The sequence below is a fragment of the Acanthochromis polyacanthus genome, chromosome 2 (assembly GCF_021347895.1).
Source record: "Acanthochromis polyacanthus isolate Apoly-LR-REF ecotype Palm Island chromosome 2, KAUST_Apoly_ChrSc, whole genome shotgun sequence".
Lineage (NCBI taxonomy): Eukaryota > Metazoa > Chordata > Actinopteri > Pomacentridae > Acanthochromis > Acanthochromis polyacanthus.
Window position 1 is genome coordinate 16,920,826 of NC_067114.1, and position 20,427 is coordinate 16,941,252.

At 39.7% G+C, this 20,427-nt stretch overlaps 1 protein-coding gene across 1 annotated transcript; it reads left to right on the forward strand.

Moving 5' to 3' along the window:
- Positions 1–339: 339 nt before the first annotated feature.
- Positions 340–13,519, forward strand: kif28 (kinesin family member 28). Its single transcript, XM_051944857.1, has 25 exons — positions 340–484; positions 3,720–3,911; positions 4,094–4,144; positions 4,264–4,383; positions 4,677–4,796; positions 5,411–5,565; positions 5,646–5,757; positions 5,902–5,969; positions 6,861–7,003; positions 7,082–7,203; positions 7,384–7,474; positions 7,645–7,705; positions 7,998–8,121; positions 8,215–8,350; positions 8,429–8,547; positions 8,684–8,791; positions 8,876–8,968; positions 9,463–9,603; positions 10,178–10,248; positions 10,323–10,457; positions 10,766–10,932; positions 11,544–11,638; positions 11,855–11,987; positions 12,103–12,236; positions 12,835–13,519. Exons 1-25 carry the CDS (start codon positions 392–394, stop codon positions 12,991–12,993), a joined length of 2,943 nt encoding a protein of 980 aa, XP_051800817.1. The 5' UTR covers positions 340–391; the 3' UTR covers positions 12,994–13,519.
- Positions 13,520–20,427: the final 6,908 nt, after the last annotated feature.

The window sequence follows — 20,427 nt, forward strand, 5'->3', positions numbered from 1 at the left end:
GCACTGCTCCACTTTCCTAACAAAGATGAGTGGATGAAAACATCCAATTAAACTATTTCCTTAAGTATTAAATGCTGATGATCATTAACTTTATTCAGTGGTCATTCTACAGAACAATATTTAATTTTAGTGTGTAACATTGTCTCCAACACAGTACACTATTTAGCTTTCTGTTTACACACGTTTTAAAGTCGTGTCCACCTTCCAACAAGCAAACCAGACCATCATTTATCTTAATTTTCAGTTAACCCTCGCTTCCTAACAGGCGAATGCGTCCAGCAGCTTCCCTGTCATACCGCCCTGATTGTGTTCATGTCAGCGTGTAACTCGACACAGTGCTGTGTTGTCCTGTGTGAGGGAGCTGATCACTCAGGCTGCCTGTGCTGTGTCGATGCCTACCTGCTGCACCATGAGGGCTAAAGCCTCAGACATGCACAGCAAGGACTGTGTCAAAGTGGCTGTCAGAGTCCGACCATTCAACAAGGTTAGTGTGCTGCCGTTTCACAGAATGTCCATGTTTTTGCTTCTGAAAGCTGCCGTCCACTTCTTATTTTATACAGCCTCCGTTTCCTTTATGTAAATGTATTACATCGTACTATATTTGTTGCTATTTACTACATACACACAGGTGACTGATTAAAGATTTTTTAAAAACCGGAACCTTTTAACTCTACGGTGAGGCAAAGCGTTTCTAGTGTCATGTTGTTAGGGGGATTTTGCTGGTGTGATTCTTTTAGGGGAAAGGTTCACTATAAGTCTATACAAAGTAATTCTGAGTAATGTCCTGCATCCTGTGATGAGACTCTTTTATCCTGATGGAAGTGATCTCTTCCAGTATGACACTGAATGCTTTGATGACCTTCACATAGGGCCAGGCAGGTTTGGATAGCACAGACAAACAGAGCTCTATGTTTAACATTTAGTCCTCTGAAAGTGCAAAGCCTATGTTAAACTAAAACTGTCCTTTGGATGGATTGAATACAACTAAATTGTTTTTATCTGACGTTTTTTTTTTCAACAAAGAAATTCAGTTCAGAAAAAAAATCAATCCAAGAGAACTATTCATTTATCTATTTCAAGAGGCAGGTGCGTAGGAGAGAGAAGAGCATGTCCAGCAAGTACAAAACTGGAAAACATGCTCTATATCCCTGTCTGCATACAACCCGTTGCTCCCTTTATAGAAATACTGCAGCGTGTGTGTGCACATATAAAAGTGGACACAGTTCACAGGTGGTCGTGATAAATGAACCTGGTTAGACTGTGTGCACATTCATTTATAACGGAGGGCACCAGTTGGTTAATGTGTGTCTATAAAGGGAGCAACTGATTGTATACAGACATAGAGCTATATATTTGTAGAACACTTGTTTGTTTACGATGTTTGGCATTTTGAACAAGATTAAAAGTCAAAAAACACTTGTCAGTCTGGACCCAGATTGCTTTTGAAGGTTCTTTCCCAGCTTACCCACGATGTGTAGATTTATTGTGGCAATATTAACGTTGTCTCTTGCTTGCTCTTGGTATCAGATATTACACACGTGGACAAAATTGTTGGTACCCCTCAGTTAAAGAAGGAAAAACCCACAATTCTCACTGAAATCACTTGAAACTCACAAAAGTAACAAATAAAAATTGATTGAAAATTAAATCATCAAAATCAGCCATCACTTTTGAATTGTTGATTAACATAATTATTTAAAAAAAACAAACTAATGAAATAGGGCTGGACAAAAATGATGGTACCCATAACTTAATATTTTGTTGCACAACCTTTTGAGGCCATCACTGCAATTAAACGATTTCTGTATTTGTCAATGAGCGTTCTGCAGCTGTCAACAGGTATTTTGGCCCACTCCTCATGAGCAAACAGCTCCAGTTGTCTCAGGTTTGATGGGTGTCTTCTCCAAATGGCATGTTTCAGCTCCTTCCACATATGTTCAATGGGATTCAGATCTGGGCTCATAGAAGGCCACTTTAGAATAGTCCAACGCTTTTCTCTCAGCCATTCTTGGGTGTTTTTGGCTGTGTGTTTTGGATGGTTGTCCTGTTGGAAGACCCATGACCTGCGACTGAGACCAAGCTTTCTGACACTAGGCAGCACATTTCTCTCCAGAATGCCTTGATAGTCTTCAGATTTCATCGTACCTTGCACACTTTCAAGACACCCTGTGCCAGATGCAGCAAAGCAGCCCCAAAACATTACTGAGCCTCCTCCATGTTTCACCGTAGGGACAGTGTTCTTTTCTTCGTATGCTTGGTTTTTGAGTCTATGAACATAGAGTTGATGTGCCTTACCAAAAAGCTCCAGTTTGGTCTCATCTGTCCAAAGGACATTCTCCCAGAAGCTTTGTGGCTTGTCAACATGCATTTTTGCAAATTCCAGTCTGGCTTTTTTATGAGTTTTTTTCAGCAGTGGTGTCCTCCTTGGTCGTCTCCCATGAAGTCCACTTTGGCTCAAACAACGACGAATGGTGCGATCTGACACTGATGTACCTTGGCCTTGGAGTTCACCTTTAATTTCTTTGGAGGTTGCTCTGGGCTCTTTGGATACAATTCCAACGATCCGTCTCTTCAATTTGTCATCAATTTTCCTCTTGCGGCCACGTCCAGGGAGGTTGGCTACTGTCCCGTGGGTCTTGAACTTCTGAATAATATGAGCCACTGTTGTCACAGGAACTTCAAGCTGTTTAGAGATGGTCTTATAGCCTTTACCTTTAAGATGTGTGTCTATAATTTTTTTTCGGATGTCCTGGGACAATTCTCTCCTTCGCTTTCTGTTGTCCATGTTCAGTGTGGTACACACCTTTTCACCAAACAGCAGGGTGACTACTTGTCTCCCTTTAAATAGGCAGACTGACTGATTATGAGTTTGGAAACACCTGTGATGTCAATTAGATGACACACCTGAGTTAATCATGTCACGCTGGTCAAATAGTTTTCAATCTTTTATAGAGGTACCATCATTTTTGTCCAGGCGTGTTTCATTAGTTTGTTTTTTTAAATAATTATGTTAATCAACAATTCAAAAGTAATGGCTGTTTTTGATTATTTAATTTTCAATAAATTTTTATTTATTGTTACTTTTGTGAGTTTCAAGTGATTTCAGTGAGAATTGTGGGTTTTTCCTTCTTTAACTGAGGGGTACCAACAATTTTGTCCACGTGTGTATATTATGTAAATAATCCTTTTTTCTTTTTGCCGCTTCATGCCTCCCAGGAATATGTGGGGTGTGTTCATTGTTGGTGGAGTCAGAGCCACTCTACAATGGCTTCTGACTTTTCATCAAACTATTTGCCTGATGAAGGTCTATTACCGTAATGTTGCTTTAATAAATTTGTTTGCAAGACAGCCAGTTTTTGTACCGGTTTAGAAAAATATCCAAAATACATTTGAATTTCAGGATGATTATTATTCATTTCAAAAGTGTGCTGAACAAAGCTGTTCCCTGTTGTGCTGTGAGGTTTGTCTCAGTCTGTGTGCTGGAGGCTTTACGTTTCTACATTACCCTTGTCTGAGTTACCTCAGGGATGAGGATGAGCTAGAAAGTAGTTTTAATGTCACAAAATCCGACTGAGATTCACTCATATTTTTAATGTCCAAGCAGAAAAATTTTCCCCTGTGAAAGATGGAAAACTGTAACCTTGACTGAAGGACGGACGTGTTTTTTGGGCTAGATTGGGGATTTTACAGCAACTTTTTCGTTTTCTTGCTCCACTCAGAGGGAGAGGGATGCAGGCAGCCGCTGTGTTGTCTCCATGGTGTCGAGCTCCATCACCATCCAGGACCCTCGTGACTCCCAGAACCAACGATTGTTCTGCTTTGATTACGCCTATTGGTCCCACAGCGGTTTCATGAGAGACCACAGCGGCCTCTGGGTGCCTGAAGAGCCTGGAGGACGATACGCCGACCAGGTCAGCTCTAAGGAGACCTGGTAGAATAGGACTAAAAATGTCAGACTGATGACAGCCAAAAACCTCATGCTGTAAAAAGAAAACATTTAATCCCTATTACCTGAGATTATAGATTGTTTAGACAGAACATACTGAATGAATAAGATACTTCTGGGTTTTACTGAGATCTCATCCTTCTACAGGACAGTGTGTTCCAGGACCTGGGAGAAGGAATACTGGAGAATGCACTGCAGGTACACATGCCTGTGCCTTTCATTTGATAGCCTCTGTCACATTATGTCGCCACACTCAGACCGTCCTTATACTAAATGTCCTTCAGGGATACAATGCCACGTTGCTGGCCTATGGGCAGACTGGCTCAGGGAAGAGCTACTCGATGGTGGGCTACGGGCCTAACAAAGGTCTGGTTCCTAAACTGTGTGACCGACTGTTTCAGGCCATCAGAGAAAACCAGGAAAACAGACAGTGTCAGGTAAAAAAAACAAAAAAAAAACAAGCCATAAAGAGGCTTTTTAGATGTATTTAGGTGTATGGTGGTTTTTGACAGATTTTTTTGAATGTTTCCACAGGTCTTTTTCAGCATGTTGGAAATCTATAATGAGCAGGTAACAGAGAATGGAAGCAGTCACTTTGCTGCTGTCAGTATCTGTTATTGTGGTACAGTTTTGTGGTTTTGATCTGACTGGGATTCAGCAAGTTCGTGTATATCACACTTGGACAACTTTGGTAGCTGATTCCTGGGATCCTGCTCTCTGCTCTGTCCAGGTGGTTGATCTGCTTTCTCGGGGGTCTCGTACTCCAGGTGGACTCAGAGTCAGGGAGGAGCAGCAGCGAGGTTTCTATGTGGAGGGTCTTCGTACAGTCCCCTGTGAGAGTGCACCTCAGGTACAGATATGGAGAGAAAAGAGGCCTCTGAATGTTACAAATAGCTTAAAACAGAGAGTGACTTACATTTTGCACTTCGGAGTCTTTAGAAATTAACAATCAACCGGCTGTGAAGAAAGGACTTGCCAAGGTGCAAGTCTCCTGCTAAATTTTTAGTCTCGCATTATTATAATCTTTGAATATATGAGAACTTCAAAGAATGCAGTCAGATATACTTCTGTTGCATTTTGAAGAATGCAAATCAGATTTTGAAAATATTCCTGTAGGTGGAGCAGTTGATGGAACAGGGGACCAGGACCAGAACCACTGCTGCCACTCACATGAACGCCAACAGCAGTCGCTCACACATGCTCATTATCCTCCAGCTCAAACAGGTAGATGGTTCTGTTCACACTTTTTTACTTTGAGTCTGTTTACGCAATGAAAATCCGCAACAGTGTTATGAAAGTACATTCAACTTCTCTGATGAAACATCAAGTCAAATATGATACATACGGTTTTCTCAAGCTGCTGTGGCCTGTTCTGATCAAAACCAATAAGTTCAGACAATCTCTATATCTGACTGTATCAGCATGTTAGCAAAGTTTATTTAAATCGGTGTTCTTTCCTGTCAGATCTTCTCCAAAGAGAGCATCACGAAGCAGTCCAACATTAACCTGGTGGACTTGGCCGGCAGTGAGCGTCAGCGGTCGTCAGGCTCAGAAGCTGACAGACTGAAAGAAGGTACAGCCATCAACCTGAGCCTCACCACCCTGGGCAACGTCATCAGGTTGGCCTGCTGTGTACTTCAGTTTTCATTTAGTTTGGTCCATCAGTGTTTTAAACATTCTCTCCTCATGTCTCCTCCAGTGCTCTGGCTGATGTGGCCGTTGGGAAGAAGGTCGTCCATATTCCTTATAGAGACTCTGTTCTCACCAAGCTGCTGCAGTCTGCACTGGGAGGCAACAGTCGCACTGTTATGGTAACTAGAACACTGATGTTGCATTATATTGATGTGATGTAGGTTTTATACACATTTAAACCCTGCCAGAAATACCCGAATATTAGATACAGATATAGAAATATTAATTGGTTGATATTCATTATTTTTGTTTTTATTTTAAAGATTGCCACGCTGAGTCCTGCTGATATCTGCTATGAGGAGTCTCTGTCCACGCTGCGCTACGCTGAGAGGTACAAGAAGTCATTTACACACTGAAAGCCCTACAAACAACATGGACATGCTAGAACTGGACAATACTATAAAAAACTGACACTGCAATATTTTATTTTTCTGTATGATATGTCTTGCAATGTGAGAAGATAAAGGAATTTTCACCAGATCACTTGAATAACTTGATTCGGGATGAATGAATCATTACAGAGTGACTGAGGTGATTTTGTCGGGGAATGTGTCTGCATAGAAAATAATTTTTAAAAAGCAGTTTGGATTTAAGATTTAAGACTGGAAAATGCGTCCAAAATATTTCTTTGCTTTGGATGCCATTCAAATGTGGCCTTCCACTCATCACACAGAGCTATGTGGTGCTGATTTAAATGGCCAGTCTGGTTGTGTTCCCTCATGTGCTGCCGATGATTGCAAGTCACTGTCAACAAAGTACCTGTATTTGGTCAACATGATCCTCTCTGTAGCCAAATATGTCCATACAACTGATTTCATTTGCAGCCAGATGTTCTTTTCCAGTGTTTCTCTCCTGTTGTGCGCTCGTTTCACTGTGTACATGTAGAATCTGTGTCAACACACTCTGTGTACCAAGAACACTTAAAATAGAGTGAATGATCTTCTATCAGACATACGTCTCTTTTAGATGAGTCAAGGGAAACTGTGAATTTTCTTTTTGTGTCAAGCAGAAAAAAAGATGTTTGATTTAATTTGTCCTACTTCAAAATGCACTATTGTGACTATTACACAAGTTGATAGTGAGACTATTTATTTAACACATACTGTTTTGTCTCCTCTGCTCTACTCTGCTGCATTTTTTACATTCTTGTTTTCTCTCCCTCATTTGGTCTGTTTTGACTACACTTCCACCTCTTTCCTCTCTTCTTCTTGTACTTCTGCAGGGCAAAGCGTATCCAGAACCGGGCCGTGGTGAATGAGAGCCCCACTGAACGTCTGGTTAAAGAGCTGAAGGCAGAGAACGCCAGACTGCTGCAGCGACTGAGCCGACTGGGCCAAGAGGGACGCAGAGCCAACGATGAAACCAGTAAGAATCAGTGTTTGAATGGAGCAGAGCAGGATTCATCAGGGCCAGAGGGGTCATTGTGTTTGTTTGTGTGTTCAGAGGAGCTCCGTCAGCTGCTGGCCCACAATGAGCTCCAGATCAGGGCAATTCAAACTCTGTGGGAACAACACCTGCAGGAGGCGCTGAAAGACTGGGAGCAACAGTACGCTAACATCACACAGGTAAACACATAAACGGTCACGATACACAAACTGAAGAGCATAAAATCTAAATCACTTGGTGAAGGTTTAGTATATAAGATATTTGTATATAAATAAAGTGGGTATTTTTCAGCTGTTTGATTACAACTTATGTCTCCACTTTTCATTCATGATGTTTATGTCCCTCTTTTTCAACTTCAGGAGAGGAGGATGATGCAGATGCATCCCTACATCCTCAACATCAATGAGGACGCTCAGCTGTCAGGGGTGGTGAAGCTTTTTATCCAGGAGGGTGAGTCCGTCTCCATCTCTTCCTACCTGCTGTAGGATGCGTGACTCTGTAGTTCAGTTTGCCTTTAAGAGGACAGTGATGAAAGTGGAGAAGGCAAAAGAGGTCAGTAGGTCTGACAAGCACAATACTGCAGATTTTACTATGTTGAGTACAATGCTTTGTTCTTTCAGGCGAGTGGGATATCGGGCTCTGCGACTCCTCTCCTAGATCCATCTCTATCAAGGGCTTAGGGTGAGTTTTAATCACAGCAGGAAAAAACAGAACACCATAAACCCAGTGCAAGTAAACTGAAATCACAGTCCCTAATAGACAGTATATGACATCTACAAGTGAAGGAATAATGTGCAGTGTGTTCTAGATGTTTCCTACAATCCCACACACTGCACTCTTGTATAGGTTACAGGCCATTTAACCTATTTAAAGATTAAACTTATGAAGAAAAGTATATGTACACGAGGGTAAGAAAGTTTAGAAGTTTGGTCATTTTTTTCCATATGCACACACGTTAATGTTGGTTTGTCAGGATCCAGGAGCGTCATGCTGTGTTCAGGAATGAACAGCGCCGGGTGACACTGAGCCCACTGACAGGGTCGAAAGTCATTGTAAATGGAAACACCGTCTCCCAGACTACTGAGCTGCAGCACCTGGTGTGTGCTGACACATTTACCAATCGTATGACATGACTGTCTGACGTGCTGTTGAAACACACATGCACAGCATTTTTCTTCCTTGTTTTTTAGGATCGTCTCATTCTGGGTTCCAACTGTACCTACCTGTTCGTCGGTTATCCATCTGAGAGGGGCGGAGACGACTGGAGCCGCTACGACTATGATTACTTTCAGTCTGAGCTGGCTGCTGCTGAAGGCATCCACCTGGGTGAGTGGGAGGGTCAGCACGAGGAGTTTGATCTTAGAAGGAAGCTTGTTCATCAGAGGTTCATCCATTGATGTTTAGGAGAGTCCAGCGCTGGTTCTAGTCAGACCGACCCCAGTCTGCTCGCTGTCTTCTATGACTACATTAAGCTGATGCCCATGGTGGCAGAGGTCAACCAGATGAGCCAGGAACTGAATAAGGTATCTGGAACAGCCTCATGCTGTTGACATTCTGGTGTTTTTGTGTTCTTAATGAAGGCAGTTATGCTTGTAAATCAAATAGATATCATTTTATTTCCTGTCATCTCCTGCTCCTTATTGTCTGCTGTGTTTTCAGGGGGTGGATTTTAAGCTGGAGATCAAGAACCTGGCGCTGTCAGATCCAAAAGGCCACGACCTGGAGAAGGACATTGTTGTCAGAGTCACTTCTAAAGGAAGCAAACAGGTTGGTTTGTCTCTGAGTGTTTTGTCTCTTGTATGCACTGCTTCATAATCTTTTATGATTACAGCTTTTACACTCCATTCTCAGGTGTGGGTGTGGTCCAAGGCCAAGTTTGTTAACCGCAAGTTTCTGATGGAGGAAGTCTACCAGAATCATCAGGCTGAGCAGAGCGGAGACGACGTACGTTAACTGCAGAACATGGCTTGTATTTTTAGAGAATGTAGTGGTCAGTAGAAATACATATAGTAAAATAAATTTGTGTTGTTGTTCTTAATCCTGAAGATTTACAGCAAAAATTAGAAACACAGTCCAGAAACTTAGAACACCACCTCTAAGGAAAGACATCCAGACATCTGAGAAACCAACACAACTGGCTATGTTTTAAGTTAAGCCCATTAATGCTTGAAATTCAGTATTTATATAACAAGAAAATATAGAAAAACCTTGAAATACATTAGAGGGGAAGTGGAGGAGACTCAGAACTCCATGATCCCAAATTTACAAAGTCTATTCCACTTCTTTGTGTTAAATGCTGAAACAATTTTCATGAGGGTGGTTGTTGGCTTGTCCTATTACCTTAATTTTAAACCAACTAATTCTTATTATTAGTTTTACATTTCAGAGCAGCAACACCATTTGTAAATAACTGACTTGTCTTTGCTTCCTGCTGTCAGAGACTAGAGGGGATGTCAACGGTCACTTTACCCAGAGATAAAGATCCATTCTGGGATCCTGTTGAGCCTCTGCTCCTGGGCACTGCTCACCTCTGGCTTCAGTCTTTGGCCTTTCGCATCCCTCTGGAAGAGCAGCTAGAGGTACAAACACAGAAATACTGCTTCAACGCACGCACATCCACATCTTAAGACCAGACGCTACAGGTTTCATTTAAGCCTTCACTTATAACTGTCTTCTAAAAATTATTTTCTTCTTCTACTTTTAACAACAACCACTTTAGTATCTACTTGCACACCCCAGACTTTACAATTTTATCCTGATATATATATTGTGAAGGGCTTTACTGAGGGTTTAAAATGTTTTTTTTTTCTGACTCCTGACAGCATTGTCTTATTTATGAAGTGATAAAAAAGATCCCCTCTGTAAAAGCCTTTGATTCAATATGTCAAGATGAAAAAAATTATTTGAAACTGTCTCCAACCCGTATTGAGATTTTGGTTCTGAAAATGAAAATACTGCAGTTTTTTGACACATATAGTGCATATTAAAACATATATATTGAGAAAATGTGTAATGTATGTAATCGGCTGTGGACGTTTCATGGTCATATCTAATAATTAAAAAATCTTCTCTGATAATCTGTAGCGTTTCCCTTTAAAACTGCTGTCAAACCATAGATTAATGTAGTGATGGGCTGATGATGTCTGTGTACAGGTGCTGGGGTCGGAGGGCACAGAGGAGGCTATTCTACAAGCACAGCTGGTCCCCTGCACCTCCACTGGACTGTATGTCTCACACACACACTATAGTAAACACCACAGAGATCTATCAGTAACTAAACACTCCTCCTTCCCTCTAGCCCTCTGGGTGAGGACGACATCCTGATTGACCCGTCAGAGATATTGGGTCGACGCCTGGACTTCCAGCTGGCCCTGGATCAGTGCTGTGGCCTTCGCTGGATAAGAGAGGCTCGCAATAGAGGGGTCCAAATTGGGTGAGGCTTCATGTAGGAGCATGGATGGCCACATGTTTGGAGTTTGAGAGCACAGTGACATACAGCCCAGAACATGGAGAGCTGTACAGAAGAAAAAACATGCAGGAAATGGATTTCAGTTTAGACCAATGGCCTATGTTGATGCAGTCTTATCAGACACGGATATAAAACGCAACAGTGCCACAGTAGAGTTAGACACCACAGAGAAGAGGCAGTTTCCAGTAGTGCTGTGGACAAATGTGGTATTATCTGTCAAAATGTACATGATTTTTCTGACAGACATTACTTCATCTCCCTCTCTCTGTTAGTTTCAGGTTATTTGACTGCAGCCAGCCTCTCTACACTCCAGCTGTGTGGCACAACGTCAACCCTCTGCTGGATCACAGGGTTCACTTCGCCTCTCTCCACACCTCCCAACGCCTGCTGGACTACCTGCAGAGCAGCGCTGTGGTGCTGGAGCTGTGGGGCCTTCAAGGTACGAATGAAAACATGGGTGCATGATTGAACAAAGCTCTCCAAATCTATCAGTGCATTTTATCTTCTGAAGTGTTGGGTGTTGTCGTAGCAGCCCAGAGTCAGACATGTATGGCTTTTGTCATGTTTGCAGAGGTAAGTGGAGAGGGACTCAGATAGTTTTGAAAACATGTTCAGACTTGCTGTTGAGTCTGTTCCTGGTAGTTAATCGCTTGACGCCTGAATTTATTTAAAAAAAGAACTTTTGCGTGTTTTTGCTTTCCAGCTGATGCGAAAATGAGTGGGAAGTTGTTAATTTATCTATTACACATAGAGCAGATCCATAATAATAATAACGGATGTATAAAAATTAGGTCCCACTCTGACCGGTCCTACGAGAAACCAGTGCTTGCAAAAGGTTCCGAGGTATGTATTAAATATGCACAAGCTGGCATTGGGGGAATGGATACAGTGTCTCAGCCACAGTCTGAATGAAAGCAGTGTGTTGCAAAGTTGCGACAATAGGCGTCGATGCGTTAACAGTTTATATTGTTGAGCATAAACCTACAAGTAAAAAATTGGTTGAAAGTGTGTCATTTAAAATCGCTGCTTAGTGTTGGTTTTCCTTCTCAGAGGGATGCACTCATTTGATATCATCTCTGGAAGGAGTGAGGATGACCACAGAGGGCATCTTCATCATCGATGATTCAGGTCCAGCAGAAATTGCGGTGAGTTTGATGTCAACTTTGAGTGAAAGTACAGCAAGGAAAAAATGTGAATTGATTTAAAACGTACCCATTTCTACGCCTGCAGAAATGTAAAGTGACACTTTTTAATAGAAAAACACATCCAATACATTTTGCATAAACCTAACAAAATTTAGGTTGGTATTTAGAGAACAACTTGAAAACCATAATATTTACATCAATATGGGTGTATTGCAGCCCGTGGACTCTGCAGAGCTCGGCTGTTCAGTGAGAGTTCTTCAACAGGACTTGGAGGAGCTAAAGAGTGTTAATGCTTCATTGAAGAAGGAAAATCATAGTCTGAGAGAACAACTGAACACAGCCAGGAACGGTAACTGAAACACTCTAAACTTGTTTCCATTTCAACAAGTAGAAAACAGTAGTTTGACTTGCTGACTGCAGCACCATTACTCTCCACCACGCACCTTCCTCCCTTCTCATTGCAGGTGTGGAGGGTGTACGCAGTCGGTCAGTACGTCCCAGCTGTGATGCAGAGTTTGCTCGAGCTCTAAAGGTTTTCTACCACAGTATGACCTCAGTGAGGGGTCAGCTGCAGCGCCTGCGCAGACACAGGCCCAGTGTACGTATCCATGTCTGTCTGCAGCCATATTATTAGTGAGTATTACTACAATGAGGCTCTGTTAATGCAAAAACCCTCGACAACAGTTAAGCAACAGTGGATTTGGGGAGAACTGGACCCAATCAAACAACTGACTGGCATTCAAGAAAAGTCTCTGAGATTACAGTATCAACTGACTGTTTCACTAATTGGTTCATTTGAATGTTTCTTTGGATTTACATTTTTGGAATATCATTGAAAGATTTTGTTTTGGTTCAGAGTGGTGAAGACATTTCAGACAAGATTGAAAAATGTAACTTTATGAGTGTGCATAAAAAGCTAGTTTCTATTTTCTGTCTCTGTTTGATACAAGGATTTACCGTTCAGCTGGTTTTCAGTATAGTAAAACCAACTGAAGAAGCAGCATCCACAAACCAGACACAAAGATGTTACATGGAAATGAGACACCTGCTGTCATATCTGTTTGGAGTTGTATAAAAATGCACATAATAGAATGTAGTCACTGTTTTTAATTCTTGTCGCAGACATGTAGGATGGCCGTTTAACTTAGGTTTCATATAAACTCCTGGGTGTTATATGTGTGTGTCTGTGTTTTCAGGAGGAGTCTGACCTGTTGGGGCTCCGACTGTTTGTGGATGAGCAGAGTCGTCTGCTGAGAGATTTTTCAGAGCAGCTGGAAGACAGCGTCTCCACTCTCAAACAGGACGTAGCCGCCATCGTCCGCCGGAAACGAGAACGATCAGGAGTCTGGTCTTGACTGATTGCATATCGGTTTTTACAAAGTGTTTAAGAAGGTAAATGTCTCAGGTTGTTCTTTATGTTATTATATTGCAGACATTCCCAGTGAAGAGTATACTCACAAGGGTTCATTTTAGTTAGTGCTGCTAGTAAGAGCTCTGCTCTGAAACTGCATCATTCTTTAATTGGTGAAATGTGATTAAGAAATGGGGTTAGTTAGTTATTTAGTTAGTTAGTTATTTAGTTAGATGTTTTTAGCATTTGCAATAGAAGAGATTTTTTTTTAAATTTTCTTTTTATTGAGCATCAACAATATGGTACATAGATACACATACAGGTGGATAACAATGCTCATGTTTATATTTTAACTTATATATATATATAAAATTTTTCCGGGGGGGGCATGTCCCCGGACCCCCCTAGTTGCTTCGCACCTGCGGCACTCGCCAATGCAAGGGCCTTTGGCCCTTGCCTACACCCCACCACCTCACGGCCATTTCAACCCAGGGGAAACACTGCATATATGCATATATATATATATATATATATATATATATATATATATATATATATATATATATATATATATATATATATATATATATATATATATATTGAGGTGGTGGGGTGAAGGCAAGGGCCGAAGGGCCGTGTGAGCCCAAGAAGACTTCAATAAACTCCCTCCATCCCCTGGACACAACATATTTTATTACCATGTTAAATCTTTTTTAAAAATGTTTTTGAATTTTAATAAGTTTTCATCATAGTTTTTTCTTTGCTTGTGTAGTTTTGTCATCTGTGTGAAAGGTGCTAAACAAATAAAGTTGAATTCATAAACTGAATTACTGACTCATGATTGTGACAACAGATGTATTTTTATTGTGATTTATGGGTTTGTTTCATTTTTAAAGTTGGGGTTAAAATCTTGAAAAAAAAAGGATTAAAGAAATAAACTACATTTTAAAAAACAATTAAATCAAAGGAAAAAACTTTTAATACAATAAAACTTGTAAAAAGAAAATTAAACATTAAATACAGTAAAATTATATTAAACAGACAAAATATTTAATTAGATAATTAAACAGAAGATACAAAAGATGTGATTATGAAATTAAACACTTTTTCAACAAAAATAAACATTAAAGATTAAATATTTCAGATAAACATTTTAAAAATACAATTAAACAAGAAGAATACATTTAAAAAATACAAAACATTTATTTAGATTATTAAACCTTTAAGAAGAGAAAACAGTTAAAGAATTAAATGTTTAATGAGAAAATTAAATCTTAAAGACAATAAAACTTTAAGAATTAAACAGAAAATACAATGAAGCATTTAAAAAGAAAATTAAACATTAAAAGGTGGTAAAACATTTAAAAAGAATAACTTTAAAGATTTAATCTACAAATTAAACACTGGGAAAGAAAAGGAAATTTTTCAAACAACAATTATACATTAAAAAGACAAAACATTTCAAAATCAAATCAGACATTACAAAAGAATAAAAGGTGAGAAAAGAGTAAAACAAAACATTTAAAAAGAATCAAACTAAAGACAAAACATTTGAAAAGACACCAGTTAGATTTTAGAAGATCAAATTAAACAGAAAGACAATAAAATGATCAAAAAGAGTAAAAACAGATAAAGGTCTTAAAGCGTTTTCTAGTCTGAAATGAAAACATCAAGTTGTTTCTTCAAAAATTTCCTCTTTCAATGTTCTTGGTTTGACTGTGGACAGATTTACTAAGAGCTCATTTCAGAAAACTGCTTTCCACATAAAGTCTACTAGAGGTTGAAGGCATCTATCAAACTAATGTTACCTTCTGATCTCCACAAACTTTACTGTTCAGTGAAGAGTCAAAGTTTGTTCAGGATTTCTAAAGAACCCACAGGTGAAGGTCTGAGAAGAACTCAGATGGATGGTCTAAATGTGAAATCAAGACTCATGGTTACAAGTTTTAAGGCTTCTGTTAACCACAAAGTTCAAACTAACAGAGACGTACTGAGAAACTTTTAAGATTTCATTCCTCAGACTGTCGAAAGGTTCAAACTAACAGGGATCTACTCAGGAACTTAGAACATATCAGTCCTTGGACTGTCTGAAAGTTAAATCTAACAGAGATCTACTGTAGGACTTAGAAAATTTCAGCCCTCAGACTGTGTAAAAGTTCATGTCCTGAGGACTCGGGAGGTCTGGAGGCTTTGGAAAGTCTTGGAACTGAGGGTTCAACCCTCCAGCACAAAGGCTGAAGTCCAACCTCCTGAGAAAAAAGGTCGAGACGAGACACAAGTGAAAAAAAAACTTGAAAGCGACAAAAAATAAATGATAAATGTGCCAAAAAAAGAAGCATTAGTATCTGAGTGAGTAGCTCAGGGGGATAAGAGGAGAGACTACCAAGTAGAAGGTAGTAGGTTCAAGAATCAATGCTGGCAGTTGTCTTTGTCTAAGTTTTTCAAAAAACTGAAGAAGGGTCTAGTCTTGAACCAGCAACCTGCAGTACCATAGGCAAACCCTTAACTTACTGAGCTACAGATCAGATAAAAAGGAATAATTTCATCGTCCCTTTGACATCGTAGTTTCTGTTCCTAATAAAGTGACCACATGGGTGGAGCCAAGGTGGAGTCAGGGTAGAGTCAGGGCAGAGAGTAGGCGGGGAGGTGGGTGGCAGCCTCCCCCCTCTACTCCCCCACCTCCCCCACCGCCCACCACTCCTTCCCCTGCCCGACGAGTTTTTAAAAAATCCGAGTCTCGACGAATTTCTCCAGTTTCCACGAGGTTGGAGGCAGAACAAGTTGTAATGAAGAGGTGTTGAGGTCAGGGAGGATGGAGTAACATTTTACAGCGACTACAGGGAAGACGACTAGAAGAGCAGGTCTTTAACCAGCATCCATAAAATCCATGGAGTCGACTCCAGAGAAATGAAAGAGGTCAACTTTTATCAACCACCATCCAGATGTTCAACTTGATATCTTTACTTTGAGATTTTTAGCTCCACAAACCTTCAGTATCACACTTTATTATCATTTATTAGGACTTTACTGGAATCCACCAGCAGATTTAGTTTTTGTTGAGAAACTTTATTCTTGTCGTCATGAGACTGCAGGATTTAAAACTGTTCCTGCTATTTGACCTCATGTTTATTAGTTTTAGTGGAGAAAGTCATTTTAATCGTTGATTAGTCTCTTAAAAACTAAATAATAAATTGGATTAGTTAAGAGGTTTAAATTTCTTACTTTGTCATATTTTAAATCTGACCAAAAAAAAAATAAAAATAAAGCATTTTGAGACAATTTGACCTGTAATTGTTGTTATATAAAGAAAATTGAATTTAAATTGTATGTATCTTGTAATGTTGGAGGAATACAGCCATATGTGTTGGAAAACACCTTTTCTTTGTCAATTAATCTGTTGATTGTTTTCTCCAGTAATTCATTTCTTGTTTTGGTTTGTAAAATGTCAAACCCAAATATATTCAGTTTATTGTCATAAAACCAAAAAGATTTACATTCATGATTCAGGAATCAGACAGTTTTTCACTTTTTATCTTAGTTTAGTCAGAAAGATAGTTGATAATGTGTGAACTGTTGCAACTTGTGAACCGTAAAAGGTTTTAATCTTTGGGGCCGAGAGTCAAAAAACATTTAGAAACCAACATCAACAAAACACTCAGCAAAGATTTGAACATCATTAAAGGGAAATCCAACTTTTGCATGACAATGTCTAATTAAAGGAGATTTATTTCCAACATAAATGTGTGATATTCATCCCCTGGAGCTTCTCTTCACATCATCTTCCACCTGAACTTGTTTGGTCGGGAGCTGAAAATTATTATACATCTGAAAAACTGCACTTTAACATCAATGAATGACAATGAAGTTTAATCTCTTCATAAATGAGACTGAGTCTGGATGTGCTGCTCTGTCATTTACTCCTAAGTTTAGGGAAAGTGAATGAGCTTATTTTGAACAAACATCTCAGACTTTCTGAGCTTCTGCACCTCTAGCAAGATATTTTAACAACAAGCAACTCAAGAGATCCAGAAGTTGGAGAGAGGTAGCTTTAGCTGAGCCAAAGAACATGTGGGATGCTAACTTAGCAAACATTTCAGACTTCTCTCTGTGAATTCTGAGAAATAATTTACTATTTAAAGACAGAGCTACACATCTGAACTCAGTCTCATCAAAACAGACTCTAATTCAGTGTCATCCATCCATTTTAAAGTGCAGTTACCCAAAATGTTTGAGCTCCAACAAAACCTGTCCAGGTAGAAGGCCACTTTGACAGACAGGAAGTGGAAGATTCCTAGCAGATTTATAGAAGGGGGAACCGGACTGTACGAAGTGTGGTCGAGTATAGAGGGGTGTTTTGTTCATTATTAGTGAAACATTTGGAGGAGATATTCATTTGCAGTAAATGAAAGTATTTAAAATCTTGGAGTTAAACTTAGAAGAACACAAACTAACAGAAAACTTGGCAGATATGTTTTTGTTTTGTTTACAGATGTTAAGTTAAAGGAGTTTTATTCATGACGTATACCCAATCAAATCACTCCAGAAGACAGAGCGACCACAGGTGGATAAAGGTTCAAAGCCAAAGCAGCACCATTTTTAAACTGATTTACCGTAAATCAGTAAAAACTAAAACACTGATAATCAGTAAATCAGTCAGCCCACAGTTACTACAATTCTACAACGTATGCCTTTTTCCTTTGACTTATTTGTGCAATATATGATGTATATGATGGCGTTTTCTGAACCAAAGGTTATACTATGATGTTTTCTAAGAGACATTATGATGCTACTCTGTTTGTTCTGGCCCTGGGCCGCTGCGCTCCTCCTCTGTTGTTTTCTGGATTGTACTCAGCTGCATGCCTTCGTCCACCCGGCCTCCGTTGACTCGTCCCGCCTGCCGTCTCTGGAGCTGAAGCTGGATTGGAACAGACCAAAGTACCGTCCAATCATGATGGCAGCTGCCTCTCAAAAGGCTCCTTCATCTGGCAGCACTTCTTCTGAGGGGAAGCTGAGCTGGCCCGGCAGAACTTTGGAGATGTGTTCCAGTGGTTGGTGGATGTGTGGGGAGATAGAGAGGGACCAATGGGTTCCATTGGTAGTTTTAGTTTAGGGTGCTACTGCAGTGTATTCTTGGGTTTAAAGAGGTGAACAGGAAGAGGTTTATCTTTTACTTTGTTCGTGGTTGGAATGACCATCAATGTCAACGTGAAGTTCATTTTTAGTTCTGTTTATTTATTTTTATTTTACTAACACCCATTTGCTTTTGACCCCCTCACATGAGTTGTTGTAAACTTTCTCTTTCAAATAAATACTCATCTAACCCTCTGGAAATCGTTTGGACTGGCTTTGTGTTGCTCCTCACCTACTTAGGACAGCCAGGACATAACGTTGTGTGGACCAAAGACATTTTTTTGGGCGACATGCTATACTATGCAGTTTTTTGAGCAACATGCTTTACTGTGACGTTTGTTGATCGACATGCTAAACTATGACTTTTTTGGACGTCATGCTATACTATGACATTTTTTGAGTGACAGGCTATACAATGACGTTTTTAGAGCTACAGGCTAAACTATGACTTTTTTCGAGCAACATGCTATACTATGACTTTTTTGAGGGACAAGCTATACCATGAGGTTTTTTGAGAGACATACAATACCATGATATTTTTTGGACGACATGTTATACTATGATGTTTTTTTGAGCGACTTGCTATACTACGATGTTGTAAGAGCGACATGCTAAACTATGACGTCTTTTGGACGACAGGCTATACTATCATGTTTTCTGAGCGACATGCTAAACTATGACGTTTTTTAGATGACATGCTAAACTATGACATTTTTTGAGCGACAGGCTATACTATGATGTTTTTAGAGCTACAGGCTAAACTATGACATTTCTCGAGCAACATGCTATACTATGACTTTTTTGAGGGACATTCAAAACTATGACGTTTTTTGAGTGAAAAGCTATACCATGAGGTTTTTTGAGAGACATGCGAGACCATGATGCTTTTTGGATGACATGTCATACTATGACGTTTTTTTGAGTGACATGCTATACTACGACGTTTTTTGAGCGACATGCTAAACTATGACGTCTTTTGGATGACAGGCTATACTATCATGTTTTCTGAGCGACATGCTAAACTATGACGTTTTTTAGATGACATGCTAAACTATGACATTTTTTGAGCGACAGGCTATACTATGATGTTTTTAGAGCTACAGGCTAAACTATGACATTTCTCGAGCAACATGCTATACTATGACTTTTTTGAGGGACATTCAAAACTATGACGTTTTTTGAGTGAAAAGCTATACCATGAGGTTTTTTGAGAGACATGCTATACCATGATGCTTTTTGGATGACATGTCATACTATGACGTTTTTTTGAGTGACATGCTATACGACGACGTTTTTTGAGCGACATGCTAAACTATGACGTCTTTTGGACGACAGGCTATACTATCATGTTTTCTGAGCGACATGCTAAACTATGACGTTTTTTAGATGACATGCTAAACTATGACATTTTTTGAGCGACAGGCTATACTATGATGTTTTTAGAGCTACAGGCTAAACTATGACATTTCTCGAGCAACATGCCATACTATGACTTTTTTGAGGGACATTCAAAACTATGACTTTTTTGAGTGAAAAGCTATACCATGAGGTTTTTTGAGAGACATGCTATACCATGATGCTTTTTGGATGACATGTCATACTACGACGTTTTTTGAGCGACATGCTAAACTATGACGTCTTTTGGACGACAGGCTATACTATCATGTTTTCTGAGCGACATGCTATACTATGACTTTTTTGAGTGACATGCTAAACTATGATGTTGTTTGGATGACATGCTAGACCAGGGGTCGGCAACCTTTAACACTCAAAGAGCCATTTCGACCAGTTTCCCACAGAAAAGAAAACACCAGGAGACGCAAAATCCTTTTGGCATTTAAAATGAAGACAACACTGCATATATGGCTTTTTTTAACCTCTATGCCCTTGTTAATCAGTCGTGATTAATTAATTACAAAGCCTCTAATTAGATAGATTCATTTTTTTAATTGTGTCATATTTATCTTACTTGGTTAATGTCATTTTTGCTCCTGGACCAGGCTGGAACGCATATTTTGACAGACAAAAATTAAGATGTTTTATTTTGATGCTACAAGATCACCATAATCTTCAAATTTACAATTAAATTTTAAAAATTAATCTAAAATAAAAGAAATTTTAATTAAATAGCCTGCTGATTATTTATTTTCCAAAGCTACAGGGAGCTGCAACAGAGGGATGAAAGAGCCGCATGTTGCTCCGGAGCCGCGGGTTGCCGACTCCTGTGCCAGACTATGACGTTTTTTTGAGTGACATACTAAACTATGACATTGTTTGGACGACATGCTGGACTGTGACATTTTTTGGA